Source organism: Nansenia antarctica (genome assembly GCF_963989245.1).
Source record: "Nansenia antarctica genome assembly, chromosome: 15".
Classification (NCBI taxonomy): Eukaryota; Metazoa; Chordata; class Actinopteri; order Argentiniformes; family Microstomatidae; genus Nansenia; species Nansenia antarctica.
The window spans coordinates 29,558,436-29,580,464 of NC_137685.1; the positions used below are offsets into that span (position 1 = coordinate 29,558,436).

Below are 22,029 nucleotides of genomic sequence, written 5' to 3' on the forward strand. Positions count from 1 at the left end.
CTGCTCTGGAATTGTGATCATAAACAAACTCTACATTGTCATGATCGCCGCTGTCATTGTCTTTATTGCTGATAAAGCCAAATTATTCACCCTCAGTCTGAGTCACGGGACGTCTGTTCATACCTTCTCTTTCATTCTTAAACGAGTCCAATTTTAAGGGTGAATTGACACCATGGCACTGAAGTCGTACGTTCTCATTGTGTGGGGGCTCTTTATTCGAACACAGTATTTGTAGCAGGTTTTCAGTAATGCTTGGCACTTCATTGAGAATGTACTTATTTTTGTGTGAACTGTATAAATTGTTCATTGACTTCTCTGTCTGTTAGGAAGCAGAGTATTAAGATGTCTAAATGGTGCTGAAATAAACTCTAGGTTGCACTAGCCCACTTGTCATTATTCCATAAGTGTGTGTGTGTGTGTGTGTTTGTACTGTATAATATGACTAAAAACAAACCAAAACATTTTTAAACACAATATTTATTCCTTGTGAGAAAATATTGTTCCAGACAGATTGTAGATCTTGCGTTACAATTCAAATGACAAGATCAAAAACGCTTCTGCGCAGCCTAATAAACAGTCTAGTAGGCTAGTGCACTTACGCCTACGCCACTACAGGGTTCTGTGCCATATGACTGCTAGGGAACAAGATCAGGTATCACTGTCACAAAGAGCTACAGAGCATCATACATAAATCTTTTCAATATTTATTTTTTTAAATAACAGACTCTTTCAATTGTCACACAATATAAATTAAAATCTAATATTTTTAGATTTTTTTTTCCGCATTCCTTAAATTACTTCATGTAAGCTATTATAAACACAGACATTTACATATATACAAAAAAGATGTGCAAATGTCTCTACACATGCACCTTGCTCAACTTGAGTTTATATATATATATATATACACAGTACACACACTTTAGTCATACCTATGGCTTTAGAGCTCATCAAATCTAGAAACCTTTTCAAACAGATTGTGCTTTTCAAGTCATTATAGGAGGGTTTGCAAAGAAGCTCGCCACGTTGACAGAGTTAATGATGTCGTTAAGAAGTGGTTGCAGTGACCGCTAACATGACTGTTGAGAAACAGCCTCGTCTCCTTCTAAGTGATTGAACATTCAAACGTCTTTACTGTTCAATCAAATAGCGAACAAAGCACACCCATCATTACCATTTCATATAAAAAATAAAAAAAACGAAACAGCTTCACAATGTGTAAAAATATGTGTAAGAAGCATGGTATCTCAATGACAAATACAATCTGAATATGCAACCTGAATCAAGCCCAATCCCTTTAGAGGATAAAATATATATACATTTTCTTTCTTTGATGTACTTGATTCACTTTGGCCTAAAACAAACAGGATATTATTAGAACAGATTCAACAGAGTGGTTGTGTAAAACAATAAAAAGCAATCACAATGAATAAAATCACAATATTTATCTAAAAATATATCCTAAAATCCAGGTTCCATCGTCTAAAAATGAGCTTTTCCATCTTCCGGCTCAGTGTCTCTATCACATCCGCCTTTCCCAAAACTCCACATAAGAACATTTGCTGTAAGGAGGTCAGAGTCAGTGAGGCTGAACGTTGACTCAGATATAATAAACCAATCTGATGTCAACCAGAAGCGACAGTCCAATGACGATCAACAGAGTGAATCCTGTCTCCTTTAAGATTGTTGTTGTTGTTGTTGTTGTTGTTGTTGTTGAGGTATTGTCCCCTCATCCACCCCCACCCCCAAACCAGACAGCTTGTTGTAGATCGATGGGAATCCCGACAACTCAAATCCTTCATATGAAATTGGAGGGGTTGAAGTTGAGGTTTCCCCTCACGTGGTTCAGGTGGATCATGGCGCGGTCGTACGCCGTGTGCACTGACTTGCGGACGCTGGGTTTCTTTCCCTCCATTAAGCGCAGTTTGTCCACAGTGTCGTCCATCCCCATCGGCAGCAACTTGTCCCGCGGCAGCCACTGCCTGGAAGGCAAGCAGAGGAGGATTCAATGTGATATATATATACACACACACACAGACACACAGACACACAGACACAGACACACAGAGACAGACACACAGAGACAAACACACAGAGACAGAGACAGAGACAGAGACACACACACACACACACACTCTATGTGGATTAGGGGGGGGGGGGGGGCTTGTCAAGTGGATTAAACCAATGGTATTGCTGCTGTTGATTCTTAACATGACTGAACATTCAACATCACGCTCAGCCTCCCTTTTTTTCCCTCACCAAGTCCTTTTGGTGTCAAAGAACAGGACGAGGAACAGCTTCTCGCCCTCCTCCTCCTGCCTGCGCTGCCCCAGCTTCAGCACCTCCACAGGGGGCACGGGGATGGGGATGCCGTTGTGAAGGAGCCCTTCTTGGGGCATGCCTGGGTCAACAATCTGTGGAGACGGATCACGGTTACTCTCAGCGCTTCAGCATCACTGAAACATTCATGACATCGTACAGGATCTCAGTGCTTCAGCATTACTGAAACATCTCTGACATCGTACAGGATCTCAGTGCTTCAGCATCACTGAAACATTCATGACATCGTACAGGATCTCAGTGCTTCAGCATCACTGAAACATTCATGACATCGTACAGGATCTCAGTGCTTCAACATTACTGAAACATCTATGACATCGTACAGGATCTCAGTGCTTCAGCATCACTGAAACATCTATGACATTGTACAGGATCTCAGTGGTTCAACATCACTGAAACATTCATGACATCGTACAGGATCTCAGTGCTTCAACATTACTGAAGCATCTATGACATCGTACAGGATCTCAGTGCTTCAACATTACTGAAACATCTATGACATTGTACAGGATCTCAGTGGTTCAACATTACTGAAACATTCATGACATCGTACAGGATCTCAGTGCTTCAACATTACTGAAGCATCTATGACATCGTACAGGATCTCAGTGCTTCCACATTACTGAAACATCTATGACATCGTACAGGATCTCAGTGCTTCAACATTACTGAAGCATCTATGACATCATACAGGATCTCAGTGCTTCAACATTACTGAAGCATCTATGACATCGTACAGGATCTCAGTGCTTCAACATTACTGAAGCATCTATGACATCGTACAGGATCTCAGGTGTATATCAAGAAAAAAGGGTTCTGGACAGCAGGAAACTTGGTCCCTTCAAATGTTTTATTTGCTGACAAATGTTTGCTGCACGCTCCTACGTCAAAGCATTGTACGAGTGGGGGTTGGATAACCAGTTCTGATAATCCAAACTCTCGTCCATCATGTCCACAATTCCGTAAAAAGCAGTAAGTGACCAGACTAACGTCCTCTCTCTCTCTCTCACCATTGCCGGGTATGATGGGTAACCACGACACTTGGCCCAGACCAGGTCCAGGGGTGTCAGCTCCGTGTCGCTGTCAAAGGGCAGCAGTATACTCCTCCCTGAGCCCAAACACAAACACAAGGGAACAGGAAGTCAAACGTACAGATAAAAGACAGCCTGTCAAACATTCTCGGCTCCGATTCCCCTCCTTGGTCAAACAAAACCTGATCCGGGCCGAGGAGGGCGCTGTACTAACCTGTTCCAGAGAGGTCTCCGTTCTCACAATCTGGGACTTTGGCCAGCGCCGGTTTACCTCGGCTGCGTTTAGGCGGGGGGGCGCTGCCACAGACAAGACAAGAGGGGAAGTGAAATTGTTATTTCTGGACACGTTCTTCCGTTCTTCCGATTATTTGGGGATTTCTCAGGTGTCAGGTGATTGTGTGGATTCTCACCTGTGTTTTTGGTCGTTGGGAGTGTCCGGGGAGCAGTCCTTGTGCTTTCCTAACCCGTTAGTCAAGCCCACTGGAACACAAATCACTTCATGGAATCATTCAAATGGAATCATTCAAATGGAATCATTCAAATGGAATCCCCCTTTCCTGCATCTCATCCTTTTATACATTCCTTTCTGTAATTCAATTTCCGCCAAGTAAATGGAGTTAATCTGTTTATGGTCTGAGAGGAAATAGAAGTCTAATAAGTTATGTAAATGTCATCTCAAACTGTGAGTGCGCTGGCTTTCTCGCTTGCGTCACGTTTCGGCGGGAAAAGACAACAACGTTTCATTCGACAGACCCGACAACACCCTGATAAAAGGTCTGCTCTCCGAAACGTTGGTACTATCTTTCCACGTAAAAACGTGACACAAGAAAGCCAGTGTGCTCGAGTCCTTGTTTCTTACCCTCCTCTTTGATGAGGGGGAGGGGCTTGTCTCCGTCGCTGTCCGAACTGGGACCCTTGGACCTCAGGTGGTGGGATGACGGTGAGGGGGGTGCGGGCGGAGGAGGAGGGTTAGGGTTAAGGTTAGGCGTGGAGAGAGCCGTGGCACTGGGGGGATGCGGGGGGGGAGGAGAAGTGGGGGTACTGTCCAAGCCGTTGGCTTTAACCTCCACGCTCCCACCGTTCTGGGCCGCCTTGCTTTTGGCGAGTCTCGCTCCGTTCTTCGCTTTCTTGAAGAGAACGGAGGTACGGCGGCCCACGCCGGTCTTGGGGGGCGATGCGGGGGCGGGGCTCCCCGGAGACGCCACCTTCTGGACGACCTCCTCCTGGGAAGACAACGGAGGCTCCGACGCGACTTCGGCGGCGGCGTCGCCCTGACCTTTGCCCCCGCTGCGAACGGTTCTCTGGCGCTTGTAGGACCGCCCGGGGGACCTCCGCCCTCCGGTCGCCACGCCTAGGATGGGGGGTTCAGGGGGAGGGGCGTCCCCGGGCAGGGGGGAGGACGCTGGGCAGGTGGGCTCTAATACGGGTGGAGAGTCGTCTACACAAAAGGGAGCATTTAGATGGTACGTTCATTCATCACCACACTATGGGGAAGACCGTTCAGCTGAACTGCAGTGTAACATTCAGTAACATTCAAGTGTCTTTTGTATACAAGTATTATAAAGTATTCTAGTATCACGTATTATAAAGTATTATAGTATCACGTATTATAAAGGTAAGTCACCCATGACCTGTAGTACGGAGTAAAGAGAACAACCGATATTCCTCCCCCCTCCTTACCTGTCCCAGGTGTAGAGGCTGATGTCAAAGGACCGTTATCCGCACTCTTTTTCTTTCCCTTTTTTTCTCCCGCCACCACCACCGCCTCCTTCTCTTCCTCCTCCTCTTCGTCCTCCTCGTCCTCCTCGTCTTTCCCGTTGAGCAGCCGGGAGCTGCGCTGCTGCTTGTGGCGGACCGTGTTGATCTCCCGACGCAGCAGACGCAGGCGCTTGGTCCTCCCCCCGCTGCAGCGCATGGACGTCACCATGTCCATCTTGTCCAGCAGGGCCTTCAGCTGCTCGTCGTGGGTCAGGTGGAGCCGGTTCTCCGGGTCCAGGAGGGTGTCCACTGCACACAGCAGGGAGGGAATCACTTTAGTTTAGCTTGTTTATAAAACCAGTACCCAGGTCAAAACAACTAGATTAACATACACTCTGAGACTCCAGAAACATCTATTTATTAAAATAGTTTTATTTGTATAGTATAGTATAGTGGATAGTGTACATAGCCTTTATTTATGTAAACCAGCTCTTTTCCCTTCTTGTTTTTAGTTTTTTTCCTAGCACCAGGGGAGCCCCCCCCTCCCAAATTTCGTTGTATGGTACCTGTACTATATCAATGACAATAAAGACCATTCATTCATTCATAAAAGATGGAGCCCTGTCATGTCCATATTAATACAGTGAACCCTTCCACACATCTTGACTCATATATTTCTGTATTCTAGACTCGCCTCATATCACTACACATAGATATACGCCTGCATTGCATTCACACACACACACACACACACACACACACACACACACACACACACACACACACACAACCCCCCCACCTGACCCTACCACCCCCCCCTACCCTTACCGTCATTGACATCTCAATGTTTTTGTTGATCGCTCTTTCTTTTTTTTTGTGTGTCCGATTTGCAGGAGGAGACAATAAAAGCCCAACAAGGGTTCGACAGGTAGCCCCCCCCCCTAGTGGTAGCCCCCCCCCCCCTAGTGGTCATACCAGGAGAGAAAAAGAAGGGGATGAGATAAGGGAGGCGTGTCATGCGGGTGAAGGGCAAGACTCCTCCTCCTTGTTGTTGTTCACCCACCGTCGTCCCAGGTACAGTGGTAGAAGCTGTGCTTGTTGGGGGCGTCCGCCAGGTGCATGCCTGTGCCGGGGTCCAGCCCGATGCTGAGGGCCTGTCTCTGGGCGTGGCGGAGGACGGCTCCCCCCACCTCCCCCAGGTGCAGGGCGGCGCGGTGGAACATGCTGTCCGTGGCGTTGTACCTCAGGCAGTTGGAGACCATGAGGGTGAAGTCGGCCTCCAGGTCGGCTATGGAACAGTAGGCGTGGGCTTCCAGTTTGGCACGGATGGTGGAGAAGTCCATGGGCTGGGAGATGAACTCCAGATAATCTGGCACCTTGGTGGAGAAACAAATAAGACTGCATTGAATTTTAAACAGCCACCGAGAACGGCAAGTGTTTTATGTGGCGTTCAGCCTAGCAACAATACTTTAATTGGCTACAAAACGAAGCATCATCGTTTATGCTTTATTTTTTTGGCAATTTATGCAAGTCACCCGTGGCACCATTTGCAATGTTGACAATTGGGGCCACTGGCGGACTCAGGGGGGAAGCAGGGGGAGCGACCGCCCCCCCCCCGGTTGAAAAACGTCGCGCTTAAGTGCCCTTTTGAGTGGCAAAAACGAGAGGGTGTGCCCCTCCAATGGTCTAAACTTGACCATGTGCCCCTTCAGTTGAAAAACGTCATGCTAAAGTGCCCTTTTGAGTGGCGAACATGCCCTTTGGAGTGGCGAAAATGAGAGGACGTGCCCTATTGGTGCCCCTCCAATGGTCTAAACTTGACCATGTGCCCCCACAGTTGAAAAACATCGCCATGGACCAACATCTCTGAGGAATGTTTCCAGCACCTTGTTGAATCTATGCCATGAAGAATTAAGGCAGTTCTGAAGGCAAAAGAGGCGGTCCAGCCCGGTAATAGCAAGGTGTACCGGTGCAAGTGGCTGGTGAGTGTATGTTAGTGCAAATAACTAATTTGACTACTATTGATTTGATAAAGATGTATCATTTATATAAAAAGCCTTAATGTCGAGCCCTGGTAAGTGTTCTCGAGTGCCTTTTGTCCACTATAAGGTGGTGGTAAGTTGAAGTTTGTGATGTCGCAAACATTTTCCAGCACGCACATTTCATGACCCATCTGGGCTAAGCCCCGGATCTCCTACAATCCTAAATCCGTCCCTGGCCTAGACTACATAATGTTCATATTAACCAAGGATGAGGACTATTTCACCATACATGACGCATCATAGCTTTTTGCTCACTGACGGGGTCCCATGTTGTGCAGTAGGTGCCCTTTTTTTCTTTTCGCCCCTGCCCTTCAAACAGCCACTGATTGGGGCGACTTTAAACTGCTAGACTCCCCAGGCACTAAATGAGTTAAACAAGTGAAACATTTAACATGAGTTAAGCTTTGATGTCGTTCATCTCCGCTGACCTCTGTGAGGTTGACGGGCTGGGAGAAGATCTGACTGACCTCTGTGAGGTTGACGGGCTGGGAGAAGATCTGATCCGTGTCCTTCTCCTGCAGCTGCTCCACGGTGGAGCGCAGCAGCATCAGCGCCGGGGTCAACGTCAGCTCCAGAGCTGCCTGCTGCACCTTCAACTGGAGGGGGGAAGTGATGGAGGAAGAAGAAGAAGGTGGAGCGGAGAATGAAAGAGAGAGATGTTACATTTCTTTTATTAGGATAAAACCCCTTGAGATGTGCCATCTCGTTTTCGAGGGGGTCCTAAACATGACACTACATAATACATAATAATGTATATAAACAATACATATTACATAATAACAGGAGAAACAATAAAGGACACAACCATGACAGAGAGAGAGAGGGAGAGAGAGAGAGAGAGAGAGAGAGAGAGAGAGAGAGAGAGAGAGAGAGAGAGAGAGAGAGGAGAGAGAGAGAGCATGGGAGGTTACAGAGAGGGAAGCAATGACGCAATAATAACAATCATTTAAAAAGAAAACTATTTTCAGACATTCAGTTGTGACTAACAACACAAGTCTGTTAGTCACAAACTGCAGAACGGAAACAAAACTGGAGTCAATCGTTATGACTGCTTAAGTATGTTCTGATGTAAGGGCGGCTGTGGCTCAGGAGGTAGATGATCGGAAGGTTTGGCGGTACGATCCCGGCTGACCACGTGTCGGAGTGTTCTTGGTGTGTCCAATTGAACCGAACCCCAAATTGGTCACCAATGATGGCCGCCATCGGTGTGTGAATGTGTGAATGAGAGGCCGTTGTAAAGCGCTTTGGAATAAGGCGCAATATAAGTGCAGCCCAGTGCATGTTGCCCAATGTTCATTAAGTTGCCAGGTAAGGTCAATTTAGTAGCGTTTATTAGCTACGGTTCTGAGCAGACTCTCTTTTGCTAGCAATCATTGCGACTGTCTCAGGAAATGACGAGTGTCCAGTTTTGTTGACATCCTGCAGTTTATGACACACAGACGTTGGCAGCGTAACGTACCTGCTCCCTCTTTAGCCTCTCTCTCTTGCGGATCAGTTCCACCAGGAGTCGGGCTCGCTCCAGGTCCTGACGGAGCTTCTGCCAGTACCGGAGCTCCTCCCTAGCAGCGCTGAGCTTCTCATCAGGCTCCCTCTGGACACACACACACACACACACACACACACACACACACACACAAAGAACGAACAAATACACACACACAAAGAACGAACAAACACACACACACACAGACATACACGCATCCACACACACGCGCACACACACGCGCACACACACACACACACACACACACACACACACACACACAAAGAACGAACAAACACAAACACACCCACACAGACACACACGGAGACAGACAGACACACACACACACACACACACACACACAGACACACACAGACACACAGACACACAGACACACAGACACACACACCTTTAGAATTCAAAATCCCCAATCCTCTCTTATGTAGAATCATAACAGGGTACATGGTGCTGACCTGCTCAGCGGTCTTGTGGGCCTGCAGGTGTGAGTGTAGTCGCCTGATAAGCGGCATGCCGTTTCGCGACTGACGTTTCAACAGCCAGTAGTTGTGAAGCCTCTGCATGAACTGGTTTTTCCTCTGGACAGCGACGCCAGTGCAAATCCTGTTGAGTCTGTCAAGTCAGTGTTTTTAAAAATCAATATTCATCAACGTTTTCTACATTACTGCCTGTTGATGTAATTACATGCAATCGTCCCTGCTGCTGTGTTGCTAACGCTACAACGTTCAAATACAATCAGCGCTCCTGGTATAAAACACCAGATTGCCTTTTTTCAGTTAAGTGTTCAGTTAATCTAATGAGAGATAGAAACCATTAGCTAGTACATTTATATTCAAGTCATCTCTAACAGACGCTTTTATCCAAAGCGACTTACAGAGTACGGTACATTTAACTCACTAACTGCCAATGGATTCCAGAACAGTGTTTTACCTAGCAACAAACATACTTTGGATTGGCTACAAAATGAAGCATCATCATTTATTAATTATTTGATTAATTAAGTCACCCATGGCACTCTAGAATGTTGACAATTTGGGTGACTGCCTTCATCCTGGGCACTAAATGAGTTGAGGTGTGCTGTGACATGGGGAATCTAATGAGAGACATAATGACCCCATGAGCTGAACACTTACTTGACATTCAAGTCATTCAGCGGGCGCTTTTATCCAAAGCGACTTCAAATGAAGTAACATTTAAGAGAGACAGAAAGAGAAAACGAGAGAGACAAAGAGAGAGAAAGCGAGAGAGAGAGAAAGACAGAGACAGAGAAAGACAGAAACAGAGAGAGACAGAGACACAGAGAGAGAAAGACAGAGAGAGAGAAAGAGAGAGACAAAGAGAGAGAGAGAGATCCAAATCGACTTAAAATGAAGTACATTTAAGAGAGACAGAGACAGAGTAAAACAGAGAGAGAGAGAGAGACACAGAGACAGAGAGAGAGAGAGAGAGAAAGACAGAGACAGAGAGAGACAGAGAGAGAGAGACAGAGAGAGAGAGACAGAGACAGAGAGAGAGAGAGACAGAGAGAGAGACAGAGAGACAGAGAGAGAGAGAGAGAAAGACAGAGACAGAGAGAGACAGAGAGAGACAGAGAGAGAGAGACAGAGACAGAGAGAGACAGAGAGAGACAGAGAGAGAGAGAGAGAGAGAGACAGAGAGAGAGACAGAGAGAGAGAGACAGAGACAGAGAGAGACAGAGAGAGAGAGACAGAGACAGAGAGAGAGCGAGAGAGGTCTAACCTGTGAGAGGGTATCTGAGGCACCAGGAGGACAGGTACAGGGGAGCGGCGTGCGGGGCTTTTCTTCGTCTTCCTCTTCTGCCCCCTGGGGGTCTTCTTCTTCTGGGCCGGGGGACTCTGGGTGTACGACCTCTGACCCCTGTTCCCCCGGCCCCCCGCCAGCCTCCCCTCGGCGCCGCCGCCGTCGTCCCCCCCCGACCCGTCGCCGCGGCACCGCGACCCGAGCGGCGAGTGGCTCTCGCAGAAGGCCGTCTTCTTCACCGAGAAGGTGGTCCCGTTGACGCCCGTCTCGCGCACCGGGTCGATCTTCATGAAGAGGCCCGCCTTCTGGGCGCAGGTGACGTGGAACGCCCGGTAGCAGTTGGCCTTGTGGCACTGGATGGACGCCCCGCGGCCCTTCTGCTTGCACAGGTAGCAGGTGAGCTTCCAGCGGGCGGGCGGGATGTTCTTCACGCCCTCCACGGGCTCCAGGAACACAGTGTTGGCGAAGCACACCTCGGGGATCCAGATGGCGCAGACCACGTGGGCCCAGCGGCCGTCGCTCGTCTGCTTGAAGGCGCCGCCGCGGTTGGGGCACAGCGCGCAGTCGACGGGCCGCGACGGCGACTGCAGGCAGCAGCGGCACAGCCACTGGCCCTCGGGGACGTAGGGCACACCGTAGCACTCCTGGTGCACCGCCAGGTTGCAGATGTCGCAGAAGAGGATGACGTTGCTGTTCAGGCACTCGTCGTCCAGGCAGACGCAGCAGAAGGCGTCCTCGTCCACGGCGCTCTGGGACAGTGCCTGGGCGCTGCGCGACTCCAGCACCGACTCCCGCTCCAGGCGGTCGATCAGCAGCTCGAAGGTGTCCGGCGAGACCGAGGCGTGGCCGTCCTGGACGCGCTTCTGGTTGACCATGTCCAGCCAGGCCAGGTCCTCCTCGTCCATGTCGTACTCGCTCGTCGCCTCGCGGTCCTGCTCCTCAGAGGACTTCTCCATGTAGCGATAGTAGGCGGCCGGGAGCGGGGGCGCCTCGGAGGGGCACGGGGAGTCCAACACGCGGAACGTGGGCTCCGGCAGAGGCCCCTGGTGGGAGGAGGAGTTGGTCTGGCTCGGCGCGTGCTGCTGAGAGCCGGACCGACGGCTCTGGTGAGCGGCGTTCTTGCTCTCCCTCCGCCGGCCCTTGGTGTTGGGGGGCTTGCGACCCGGCCTGGCCCGGCCCTGGGTCGTCTGCTCGCTGTTCTCTTTGTTGCTGTTGCACTCGGCGATGTCCTGGGCCGTCATCTCGTCCTCGGTGATGACTGGCAGCGGGTCGGTTATGTTGATCCTGTGGAGCCTCCCGTCCAGGTCCACCTCCACCATCTTCTGGGCCTGAGCGTAGGTCAACGTCTCCCTGGACGGAGAGAGCTGGAGTCTGTACGGGGAGGGGGGTCGGAGCTGGCCTGCCGACCCCCTGCCCCTGCCCCGCCCCCGCCCCCTCCCTCTGCCCCTGGGCATCTCTGGTCCGCTAGCCCCTGGTTGGCATTCCCTCCTTCTCAGCTTCCTCATAGGGGCCGGGCCCCTAAACATGGACAGAATGAGAGGTTGTCATGCAAATTACATGCAAAGCACAAGAAACACTATCAGTTGTACGATACTATATACAATTCTCTCTCTATATGATATGATTGTCTCTCTGATAAATACAAGTCAAATCACTACAAGAGATGAGGTCAGAAAATAATGTGGAGTTATGACAGATAAAATTTGTACCACTCATGTTTTGTTTTTTTACCACATGTGATAAGGAAAATCCACCCAAATAGCTTTGAAACACCAGTCAAATAAACAAACAAATAAACAAATAAGTCCACCAGCATAACACCTAGCCTGTCTACTGCAAGTTTGAGCAAGACACACTCACTGGAATGTGTTTATTACACATGGTAGCCTCTTCCTGAAAAGATAACTACAAAAACAAAGCCACACAGGGGCCAAAGAGGGCTGGTTTTGCTACTCATCAGTAACCTTGAACAGATTAATCCCTTGGATAAGTGACTGGCATGTTGTGTATGTTTACAATTTTGGTGTTACAGTAACTAAACTAACTAACTAGTTTGTCTGGGAGCTACACAACTAACAACTAACTTTGCACCCAAGTGAGTACATCCCCGGTTATCCAATCACAGCTCGATAAATCTGCATACATTTATTTCCAACCAATCAAATCCTCGCATTTTCTATTTTTTCAGTCACTAACTAACTAACTAGTTTTGTCTTGGAGCTGCACAACTAACAACTAACTTTGCACCCAAGTGAGTACATCTCGGTTATCCAATCACAGCTCGAGAAAGCTGCATATATTAATTCCCAACCAATCAAAATCCTCGCATTTTCTATTTTTTCTCTCTCCGCTCCAGCTGAACATAGTTGGGTTGCGGGGCGCTAAAGACGGTCAGCCATTTTCTCCGATCAACAACAATCCCAGTCAACACATAACATTGTAGCCCCCAAGTCGCCCCCTAAACGTGACAATAACACAACCTTAACACTGCATTGGCCTTGTTAAACACTTTCCCCAATCGCACCTTTGTTCACGTGTGCTTAAGCAACGCAATACTGTCATTTTGAGTCATTATTCAGCTTGATAACCCCTCAGAATAGCCTTGCAACAACTCTCACAGCTCGAGCTCAACGTGAGCGTTAGCTCTCCACAAGCACAACAAAACATGTCAGTAAAAATTTCAGTAAATAAGTATTTACCTTATCCTACGCTTGTCGTGTGATATCGTGTGAGAGAAATATATACGTTATCTAATGTTAAAATGCGAGCGAGGAGGCGGGCATGCTAGCAGCGAGCTATGCCATCGCTAGCCGGTAGTGTCAGGGGCGCGAGCGTCATCTTCAGCGCTCCGGTCCTCCATTGTGTCTTAAGACATAGGTTGTTATATTAATAATATATTAAATAATATTGTTCATATAAAATCCTGTTAATAACTGTCAGGTCAGTTGTTACCTAGGATGTAGCCAATCTAAGCTATAATATTCAGTCAAGATGGCTTGAAAAAATAACGCCCCTTTGGAAAAAATCGAGCACAGCCAATGGTGGGTCGCCGATTTACCGCGTTGAGTCAGCGCACTGGTTTCTGATTGGCCGAGACGGAGAAGCCAAGCCATCGGGTTTGATCGAGAGGAGATAGCACCAGAGAGCGGTGAGATAAGCAACCCTAACCTTTAGTTTGCGCGCCTTATCTTCATTATCGACGGACACCAGTATGTGACACCTGTTACGTCCTCTTATTATGGCCAGAGATATGTGCCACTAGAATTTGTATTGTTTAACTTGAATAACTGAATTGAATACAAATTCAAATTATGTGATTCAAAGTAAAAAAAAATATTCAAATTGAGCAAGTCAGTAATTCAAATTCAAAGTCAGTAATTCAGATTCAGATTCTAGTGGCACAGATCTCTGCCCATATAATTCACACTATATTCACGAATTCACACCAAGTATATATTTCTTTATTGTGTGATTTTCACATCTATTTGCTTTGTGTGTAGAAAATGCATTAGGGTAGGATTACAAACCAAACACATCAACAAGATTTATGAATAACAAGACAGAAATAACAGATTAAGGACTTTACCCCTATACTCCCCCCCCCCCACCCCCCTTTAACCATAACCCGCTCCCCCCTCCTCCCCATGTTGCAAATCTCCTTATTGTCCAGGTCCCTGAGCATTGCACGCAATGCTATTACACAAGCCAGTGTCCATGATTCCACATTTCACTGTTGCACATTCCCCAATCAGTGGGTCCATCTCCATGTCCACAATGGCATCCTTTAGTGGTCCATAAGGGTCAGTGAGTGTCGTACAAATTCGTTTTTGAGTTAGTTTTTGAATTAGTTTTTGCGTCATACGTAATTCAATCATAGTATTCAGTGTTTCCCCTAGGTTTGCTGCCTTGGGAGGGTGGCATGGATCCCCCCCCCCCCCCCTCACTGTTTTGACACTATAACAATCTTGACTTCACTATCTGTCCATTTTCTCACCTGGTTCTTCCTGCTCTTGCTCTCTCACTCTCTCTCTCTCGCTCTGTGTCATCTCCATCCTCCTCTCTCCCTCTTTGCACTGACAATCACACACAAACATATATGACAGGGTCTGGTTAAAAAGTCTGCAAGTCTGGCAACATCATTTTTCTGTTTTTTCACTACCTTTCATTATCTACCTGTCATCTGTCAGTGATGACATGCTGACATGTTTAAATAGCAAAAATGTTTTGCTAATTCAAGATTCATGTTTTTTTATTGCCATGTGTGTCAAACGTTTATTACATCCTATTATTACAAGTAATGAAGGGGGGTGCTGAGGGTGCTGCACCAGAACCATAGGTTCTCAAGGCTACTTGTGGTCTTGACTACATGTCCACTTTCTCACCTGGTTCTTGCTGTCTCTCTGGTGTGCTGACTCCATCCTGCTCTCTCTCCTCCTCCTCCTCTCCCTCTCTATCCTCCTCTCTCCCTCTTTTGCTGTCCACCGAAAGGCAAACATAACAACCAGAATATGTATAATCTAATAAGAGGTATACATTGATCCATATCAATTTATAACATCATTCTAATTGTATATTGGGTTGCTGTGGGCAATGCAGTCAGATAATGTCATTTTGACTTGACTCTCTCACCTGAAAAACAATCTTATGTCCATCTATGGAAAAACAGACATTTCCAATGAGTGAGGGTTTGTTCCAATGCTTCAATCCACTTGTTTATTGTATTTTATTACCATAAAGCCCAATTCTAGCAGAATAAGACATATTGTATTATTACTACTACCATCTATTATTACTAATCACCTCTGAGCTAGCTAGCTAGCTTGCTAGTTCGTTAACACTATTCACACAATGGAACTATAGCCACTTTCTAGTCACCATGGAACTATAATATGACACTTTATAGTTAAGTCACAATAATAATGAACAATTTGAACCAATGTTTTCTGTCAGAAATACAGAAATTATATTTGCTACGATTACTTACTTTCATCTGCTGACTTCCTTCATCTGTCTCTCTCTCACACACACACTCCCGCGCTAAACAATTATTCTCCGGGCGAAGCACGAGACTACTTGCGAACCAATGAGGTGCGTGTATGTAGGCTACTGGACCGGAGTGTGTAACATCATCTGTAATTGGGCTAGAATGATTTCAGAAAATAATAATAATAATAATAATAATAATAATGATAATAATAATAATAATGATTATTCTCTTTTAGGTCGTGCTGAGATGACATTTAGGGATACTCAAGCACCCCTAAAAAGCGTCTAAAATCGTCCATATCGCCAGATTCGGGTTGGGTGCGTTTAATAAACACGGGAAGTTAGCCTGCTTGTCAGAGTTTGGGGTCTACGTCCGTCCATTACTAAAACTATGATTGTTGGCCTTTATTTGCACTTCCAGCAGAGACGAATGGCTTGTTTGAGATTAGCACGTCAGAGCGTTAAAAAAAAAAAAAAATGAACCAAATTGACATTGAACATTTTTCTTGGGGGGGCGGGCAATGGTAGGGGAAACACTGGTATTACTATCATCCCTCAGACACAGAGGAGGACCTACAGTGTCAGGAGATGCTGGAGTGGGGAGGGGGGGGGGGAGGGGTTGACTCCAAGCCAAACAGAAACACAACTCTAACCTGATAACACACTATACATACATGTAGAACATTCTAGTAAATCTACAATATTGTTAAGTGGGCTTGGAACAGTGATTCTGTGTTGAATCTGTCAAACATACAGTACATACTGTACCTTTTGATAGGGACCATATTAGGAAGTTTATGCCTGTCACCCCCAAATCACTCCGCCACCCCCCCACCACCCCCCACCACCTTCTACAATACATTCTCCACCCACAACAAGTCTATTGGCTGTTTCAGCCGCCCTGATTTCTTTAAATGAATATTTCTCAGCATCCTCTGCCCATCCAGCTCATTTACCATCCATCTCCATCTACCGCTGGAGGATCCAACACAGCAGTCTCACTGAGCAGCCAGGAGTTGAGTCAGGTTTGGAGATCTTATCTTTTGCTTGTATTTTTATTGTGTGGCGATCTGGGGCTTAATTTTATGATTACATTTGATTTAGTCTAGTCCTGAACTAAATAACATGTTCAATTGAATATGCATTTTTAGCTTAGGCCTAATATGCGTCCTTATTTTGAACTGTTTAATCCTTACAGTTCTTTTCCTGAATGTATAGTTTTCTGTGCACTGTAGGGAATAACAATATATATATATATATATGTTACGGTACATGTATGAATACGGTACATGTGGGGGAAACTAGGGTTAGGGTTAGGTGCTACGTCGACTTGGTACATGCTGGCATGTCTAACCCTAACCCTAATCCTAACCCTAACCCTAACCCTACCCCTACCCCTAACCCCAAACCTAACCGTAGCACCCTAGCACCTAACCCTAACCCTAGTTTTCCCACATGTACCGATTTCCCACATGTATCGTAACATATATATATGTTAATATATATATACTAACTTCTCCCTCTCATTGAACTTCATTTGTAGGATCAGAGGTGAAAGCATGAGGGTGCTTTTGGCTTTCATCATGTGCACGTTGGTGTTTCTACTGACCCTGGGTACCTGTGCGGCAGGTAAGCCACTGTTTATAACGCTAATGATGTTTTGCAGCAGTGGAAGTAGAAATCGGAGGATGGGTCTCATTGGAATGCATGGAGTGGAATGAGGAATTGATCAAACACGTTACTCGTTCCATTCCAGGAATACAATGAGCCCGTCCTTCGATTTCTACCTCCACTAGCCTCCCTTGCACTACTATTCATAATGCTAATAATGTTCTACAGGTATACCAACCTTTACGTTTTATCCTGTAACAGCAAACGTTTGAGTATAATTCTGTGAAAAGTATAGGCCTATATGTAGTCAAGTCAAGTCAAGTCAGCTTTATTTATATAGCACGTTTACATACAGCAATGCAAATGTACAACAGGAATCTTGACGTGGTAGATCATTTTAATGAAAACATGAGAAAACGTTAACAAAAATGAATAATTGTGGACCGTAACTTTAGCCGTGTCGTGTTTTTCGCTGTTTGACCAGTGAATGCACTTGTGGCACCGTGCCAGTTCATATACTCATGTTTGTGCCAGACTCCTCATGTCCTCCCTGTTGGACTTGATCAAACTTCTCAGGCCTGAATAGCCATAAATGGGATAACTGTCAGCTGGGCATGGGATCAAAGTGAGGGTCCATATCCTGTCTGGCAACACAACCTCGCCTACTCAGATAGAGAGGGGAAGCGAGCCAGCCGACATGCTCACAAAGATGGTAATAAATCAATTCAACGCGGCGAACAAAAAGCCCTGTGTTTAAGAGTAGCCAAAAAGTGACAGGTCCCCGAGGAGCTTGTATGCGTGTCACTTTCTCAATAGGAGGAGCTGATGGGTGTCAGGAGTCCCCCCGTGGTACTGTTGGAGCCCCCTGAGGTCCTAGCCTGAATCAAGTCCTTTTGGTCCTCTTTGACTGCCCTCCCCACCCCACAGTGCCACGGCACTGTGACTCTTTATGAATTAACACGCCGAATGGGTTTATGGCTCTAAATAGATTGGTGGTGTTTTTAGAGACCTTTCAAGAAGGGGGAAAGGGAGTCCTGGCCAAGCTCTCTGGGACACTGCCGGAAACCAACGGTGACTGAGAGAGAGGGTGGGGGGGGTGGGGGGCGTCAATGCACCCCCCCAATGTTCACCTCACACTATCTGTGGAGGGGTTACTGCCTCAGGGGTTAGAAGGGGATAAAGATGGTTCCCTGCACAATGGGCTCTTTGATTCTGCCTGCTAAATTTGGAGGGCACTCCCATTGTGGAAGGGAAGCGTTGGTGACTCAGTGTTGTCGAGCCAGTGGGACCGGAAAGACACTTTGGCAGAGCGTCAATGCTAATGGGAGAAACGAGCAGCGTCTCAACTAGCTTGTACCCTCTCATCTGAGGCCAGCATCAATATTGTTCTCATGCATTTCAACCTCTTTTTCTCCCCTTAAAAAACCCCCCCAGTACGAACAGACTTGAGAATCACCACAATAAAGGTAATTCATCTCCCGCCTTCAGGCACAGGTCCCACTTACATTGAATCATTTGCCGCTGTATGGATGAGGTAGCATGTATGAACTACGGCCTTGGTGTGTCGATTTTTTGCAGCAAGATCCATACACCATGTCCAAAGGCTCCCAGATGGAGGGCTACTGTATGGACCTGCTGTCTGAACTGTCCAAGAAACTGGACTTCAAATATAACGTTCACCTGGTCAAAGACGGCTCCTATGGCAGGCAGGATGATAACGGGGACTGGAATGGGATGATCGGGGAGGTGGTGAGAGGGGTGAGTAGGCCTACAGGACAGTTCATAAAACTAACTGTCTAAAACACAGAGGTAATAAACAAATGTGTGACATTGGGTGAATGCAGACAAAATGTCTGCAAATTGTATGTGTACAGCAAGGGGAGGCTGATGGTGGAGGTGGAAATCTGAGGAACGGGCTCGTCGTAAATGCATGGAACAGAATGAGGAACGGTATCATACATGAATACACCATTCCTCATTCCGTTCCGTGCATTACAACAAGCACGTCCTCTGATTTCTACCTCCACCAGCCTCCCCTGCTGTAGACCCTGTCAATCTACAGTAGGCTTTCCTCTCCATATTGCCATTTCGATTTTGACCTCCACCCGACCTCCACTGGTGTACAGGTAATACATACAGGTCCAGGTACAGGTAATACAGCACATACGTTTCTCTTGTCTGCCCTGCAGGAGGCAGATCTTGCGATCGCTCCTCTGACCCTGACCGCCGCGCGGGAGAAGGTGGTGGGGATGACCAAGCCCTTCATGCAGACAGGGATCAGCATCCTGCTGCGTAAGGACATGTCAGAGGAGGCCGGCTTCTTCAGCTTCATGGCCCCCTTCTCAACAGAAACCTGGGTGGGGATCCTCGCCGCTTACCTGGCGACCGCTGTTTGCATGTGCATGGTGGCCAGGTGAGTTCTATAATAGTGTTTTATTTTATTTTTTTAATGTGCTTTTTTTAAAAATATGCTTTTTTTTGTTGGATATTCTTAAGTAATATTATTTATTGAATTGATAAACTGGCTTCCTGTGTGTTGGTGACAAGTAAGCACTTCTGTTACATCATCTTTTGGGGTAAGTTTGGGAGAGCTAGGGTTAGGGCTGGAGTTAGAGTTAAGGCTGGAACTAGAGTTAGGGTTAGGGCTGGAACTAGAGTTAGGGCTGGAGCTAGGGTTAGGGCTGGAGCTAGGGTTAGGGCTGGAACTAGAGTTAGGGTTAGAGTTGGAACTAGAGTTAGGGTTGGAACTAGAGTTAGGGTTGGAACTAGAGTTAGGGCTAGAGCTAGGGTTAGGGCTAGAGCTAGGGTTAGGGCTGGAACTAGAGTTAGGGTTAGGGTTGGAACTGGAGTTAGGGTTAGGGTTGGAACTAGAGTTAGGGCTGGAGTTAGTACTATGGTTGGAGTGGGGCAGTAACCCCCCCCCCCCCATGTTAACGCAGACTCAGCCCGTGTGAGTGGCGGCAGCCCCAGACGGAGGAGAACAGCTTCACCCTGCTGCACAGCCTCTGGTACACTGCTGGTGCTCTCACCCTGCAAGGTAACGCATCAATACATCTAATCAATATCCATGTTTATTGATCATGTACATTGCATACAGCTGTAAGTGATCTAGTGAAATGCTTTTTGAATTCAGCTCTTTTGTTCAACCACAAGCAATAAATCAACAACACAATATAATGAAGTAATAATAAAAGCAATGACTGTACGAGGCTTTTACGACCTAGGGGTCATTTCAACGAGTGGGCTGTTTGCACTAAGAACCTCCGCATTTTCCTACCCCCGTAAATTACAAATGAAAATGAGGAAACATGTGTTACCATTCCTCATCCCATCATTACAACGAGCCTGTCCTCCGATTTCTCCCTCCACCGACCTCCACCGCTGCTGCAAATCGAGACCGTTGACTGTCACGCACTGCATTGCAGTGAGAATAATCTGGAATCTGGAAACTAATGTGCAAGGATAGCCTTTTGGGGACGTCACTTAGTGCAAAGAGGCTATTGCCTATAGCTGAACTGTGTCATTCTGTGTCGTTTTTTCATAGGATGATACTCAAGTATTCTGTCTTCCACATGCTCAGGTGCTGGTCCCCACCCCAAAGCCCTGTCGGGTCGGGTCATCTGCTGCACCTGGTGGTTGTTTGCTCTGGTGCTCCTGGCCTGCTACTTCTCCAACCTCAGCACCCTGCAGACCTCCGACTCCACTCAGGTGTCGGTGAAAGGGTTCGAGGACCTGGCCAGCCAGGAAGTGATCGAGTACGGGACTCTGGCCGGCTCCTCTACACTCGCCTTCTTCAAGGTGAGGATTGTGCAACCTCCCCTCCGCACGCACGCACACACAGACACACACAGACACACACACACACACACACACACACACAAAACACACACACACACACACACACACACACACACACACACACCCCTCACCCTCCCTTCCTCTCCCGTTAGAGCCTCAAAAAGAATTGGCTAATGCACCCGTCTTCCCAGTTCCGTCGCCAGCATGCTATTGGCTAACTCTAGTCTTCTCTCCCGCCATGTTTGTTTGTTTTTCCCTCTCTTTTGTCGTCGTGCAGAATTCTAACAACCCAGACTACCGCAGGATCTACGAGCACATGGAGAGAACCAAGAGCCTGGTCTCGTCCATGGACGAGGGGATCCGGAAGGCGAAGGAAGGCAACTTTGCGTTCATCGGAGAGTCTGTGTCGCTTGACTTGGCGGTGGCTCGCCACTGTGAGCTGGTCCGAGCCCATGAGGTCATCGGCATGAGAGGGTACAGCATCGCAGCCACCCTAGGTGAGCCGGGCTGTCTTCACAGTATTACCCACTGAAGCCTTTGAATATTATTCAAATATTATTCAAACATGACACAATGGAGCTCAGATATAAGAATAATAATGGACCTGCCATTGTTTGACTTTTCTTTAACAAGCCAACTGCTGCGTAAAAATCACAAGTTTAATCTTAAATCTGACATCCTCCAGGATCTCCCATGCTGAAGAACCTGAGCGTGGCCATCTTGCAGCTGAGCGAGGCCGGGGAGCTGTCCTACCTGCGCAGTAAGTGGTGGGCCAGCAGCTGCATGGCCGACACGGCCAAGGCCTCCGCCCTGCCGTCCCACAGCCTGAAGGGGATGTTCCTGGTGCTGGCCATGGGGCTGGGGCTGGGCGTGCTGCTGGCCCTCCTGGAGCTCACCGCCAAGACCCGGAGCAGTGCTGGGGAACAGAGGGTGAGGACACACACACACACGCACGCACGCACGCACGCACGCACACACACACACACACACACACACACACAGGCATTGTGTAATATATGAATAGATAACAATATCATCTTTTGTCTAAATATTTATATATATTTATGTATTATACATATTCCTTCCCAACAGAAATCATATTGCACGGTGTTGTCTGATGAACTGAGTCAGCGTTTGAGGAGCCCCAATGTTACCAGAGCCCAGGACACCGCAGACAAAGACAAAGCATGAGGAGCTAATATAATACCTCAGCTACTGTAGCTATCTAATACCTCAGCTACTGTAGCTATCTAAAGGCCAA

General features: G+C 47.3%; 2 protein-coding genes across 2 annotated transcripts; one reads left to right on the forward strand and one right to left on the reverse strand.

Annotated features, from left to right (window-relative positions):
* Positions 1-1,795: 1,795 nt before the first annotated feature.
* brpf3a (bromodomain and PHD finger containing, 3a) lies at positions 1,796-11,878 on the reverse strand (the record flags this gene model as incomplete). Its single annotated transcript, XM_080545481.1, has 12 exons — positions 1,796-1,982; positions 2,260-2,414; positions 3,351-3,448; positions 3,586-3,668; positions 3,782-3,851; positions 4,231-4,809; positions 5,052-5,378; positions 6,133-6,445; positions 7,579-7,707; positions 8,571-8,702; positions 9,068-9,224; positions 10,353-11,878. 12 exons carry the CDS (start codon positions 11,876-11,878, stop codon positions 1,799-1,801), a joined length of 3,753 nt encoding a protein of 1,250 aa, XP_080401607.1. The 3' UTR covers positions 1,796-1,798.
* A 5,040-nt stretch (positions 11,879-16,918) lies between these two features.
* Positions 16,919-21,959, forward strand: grik6 (glutamate receptor, ionotropic, kainate 6; the record flags this gene model as incomplete). Its single annotated transcript, XM_080546139.1, has 9 exons — positions 16,919-16,988; positions 18,405-18,436; positions 18,549-18,728; positions 19,160-19,383; positions 19,910-20,007; positions 20,551-20,768; positions 21,046-21,265; positions 21,454-21,698; positions 21,861-21,959. The coding sequence occupies 9 exons, from the start codon at positions 16,919-16,921 to the stop codon at positions 21,957-21,959; spliced, it is 1,386 nt and encodes a 461-aa protein (XP_080402265.1).
* Positions 21,960-22,029: the final 70 nt, after the last annotated feature.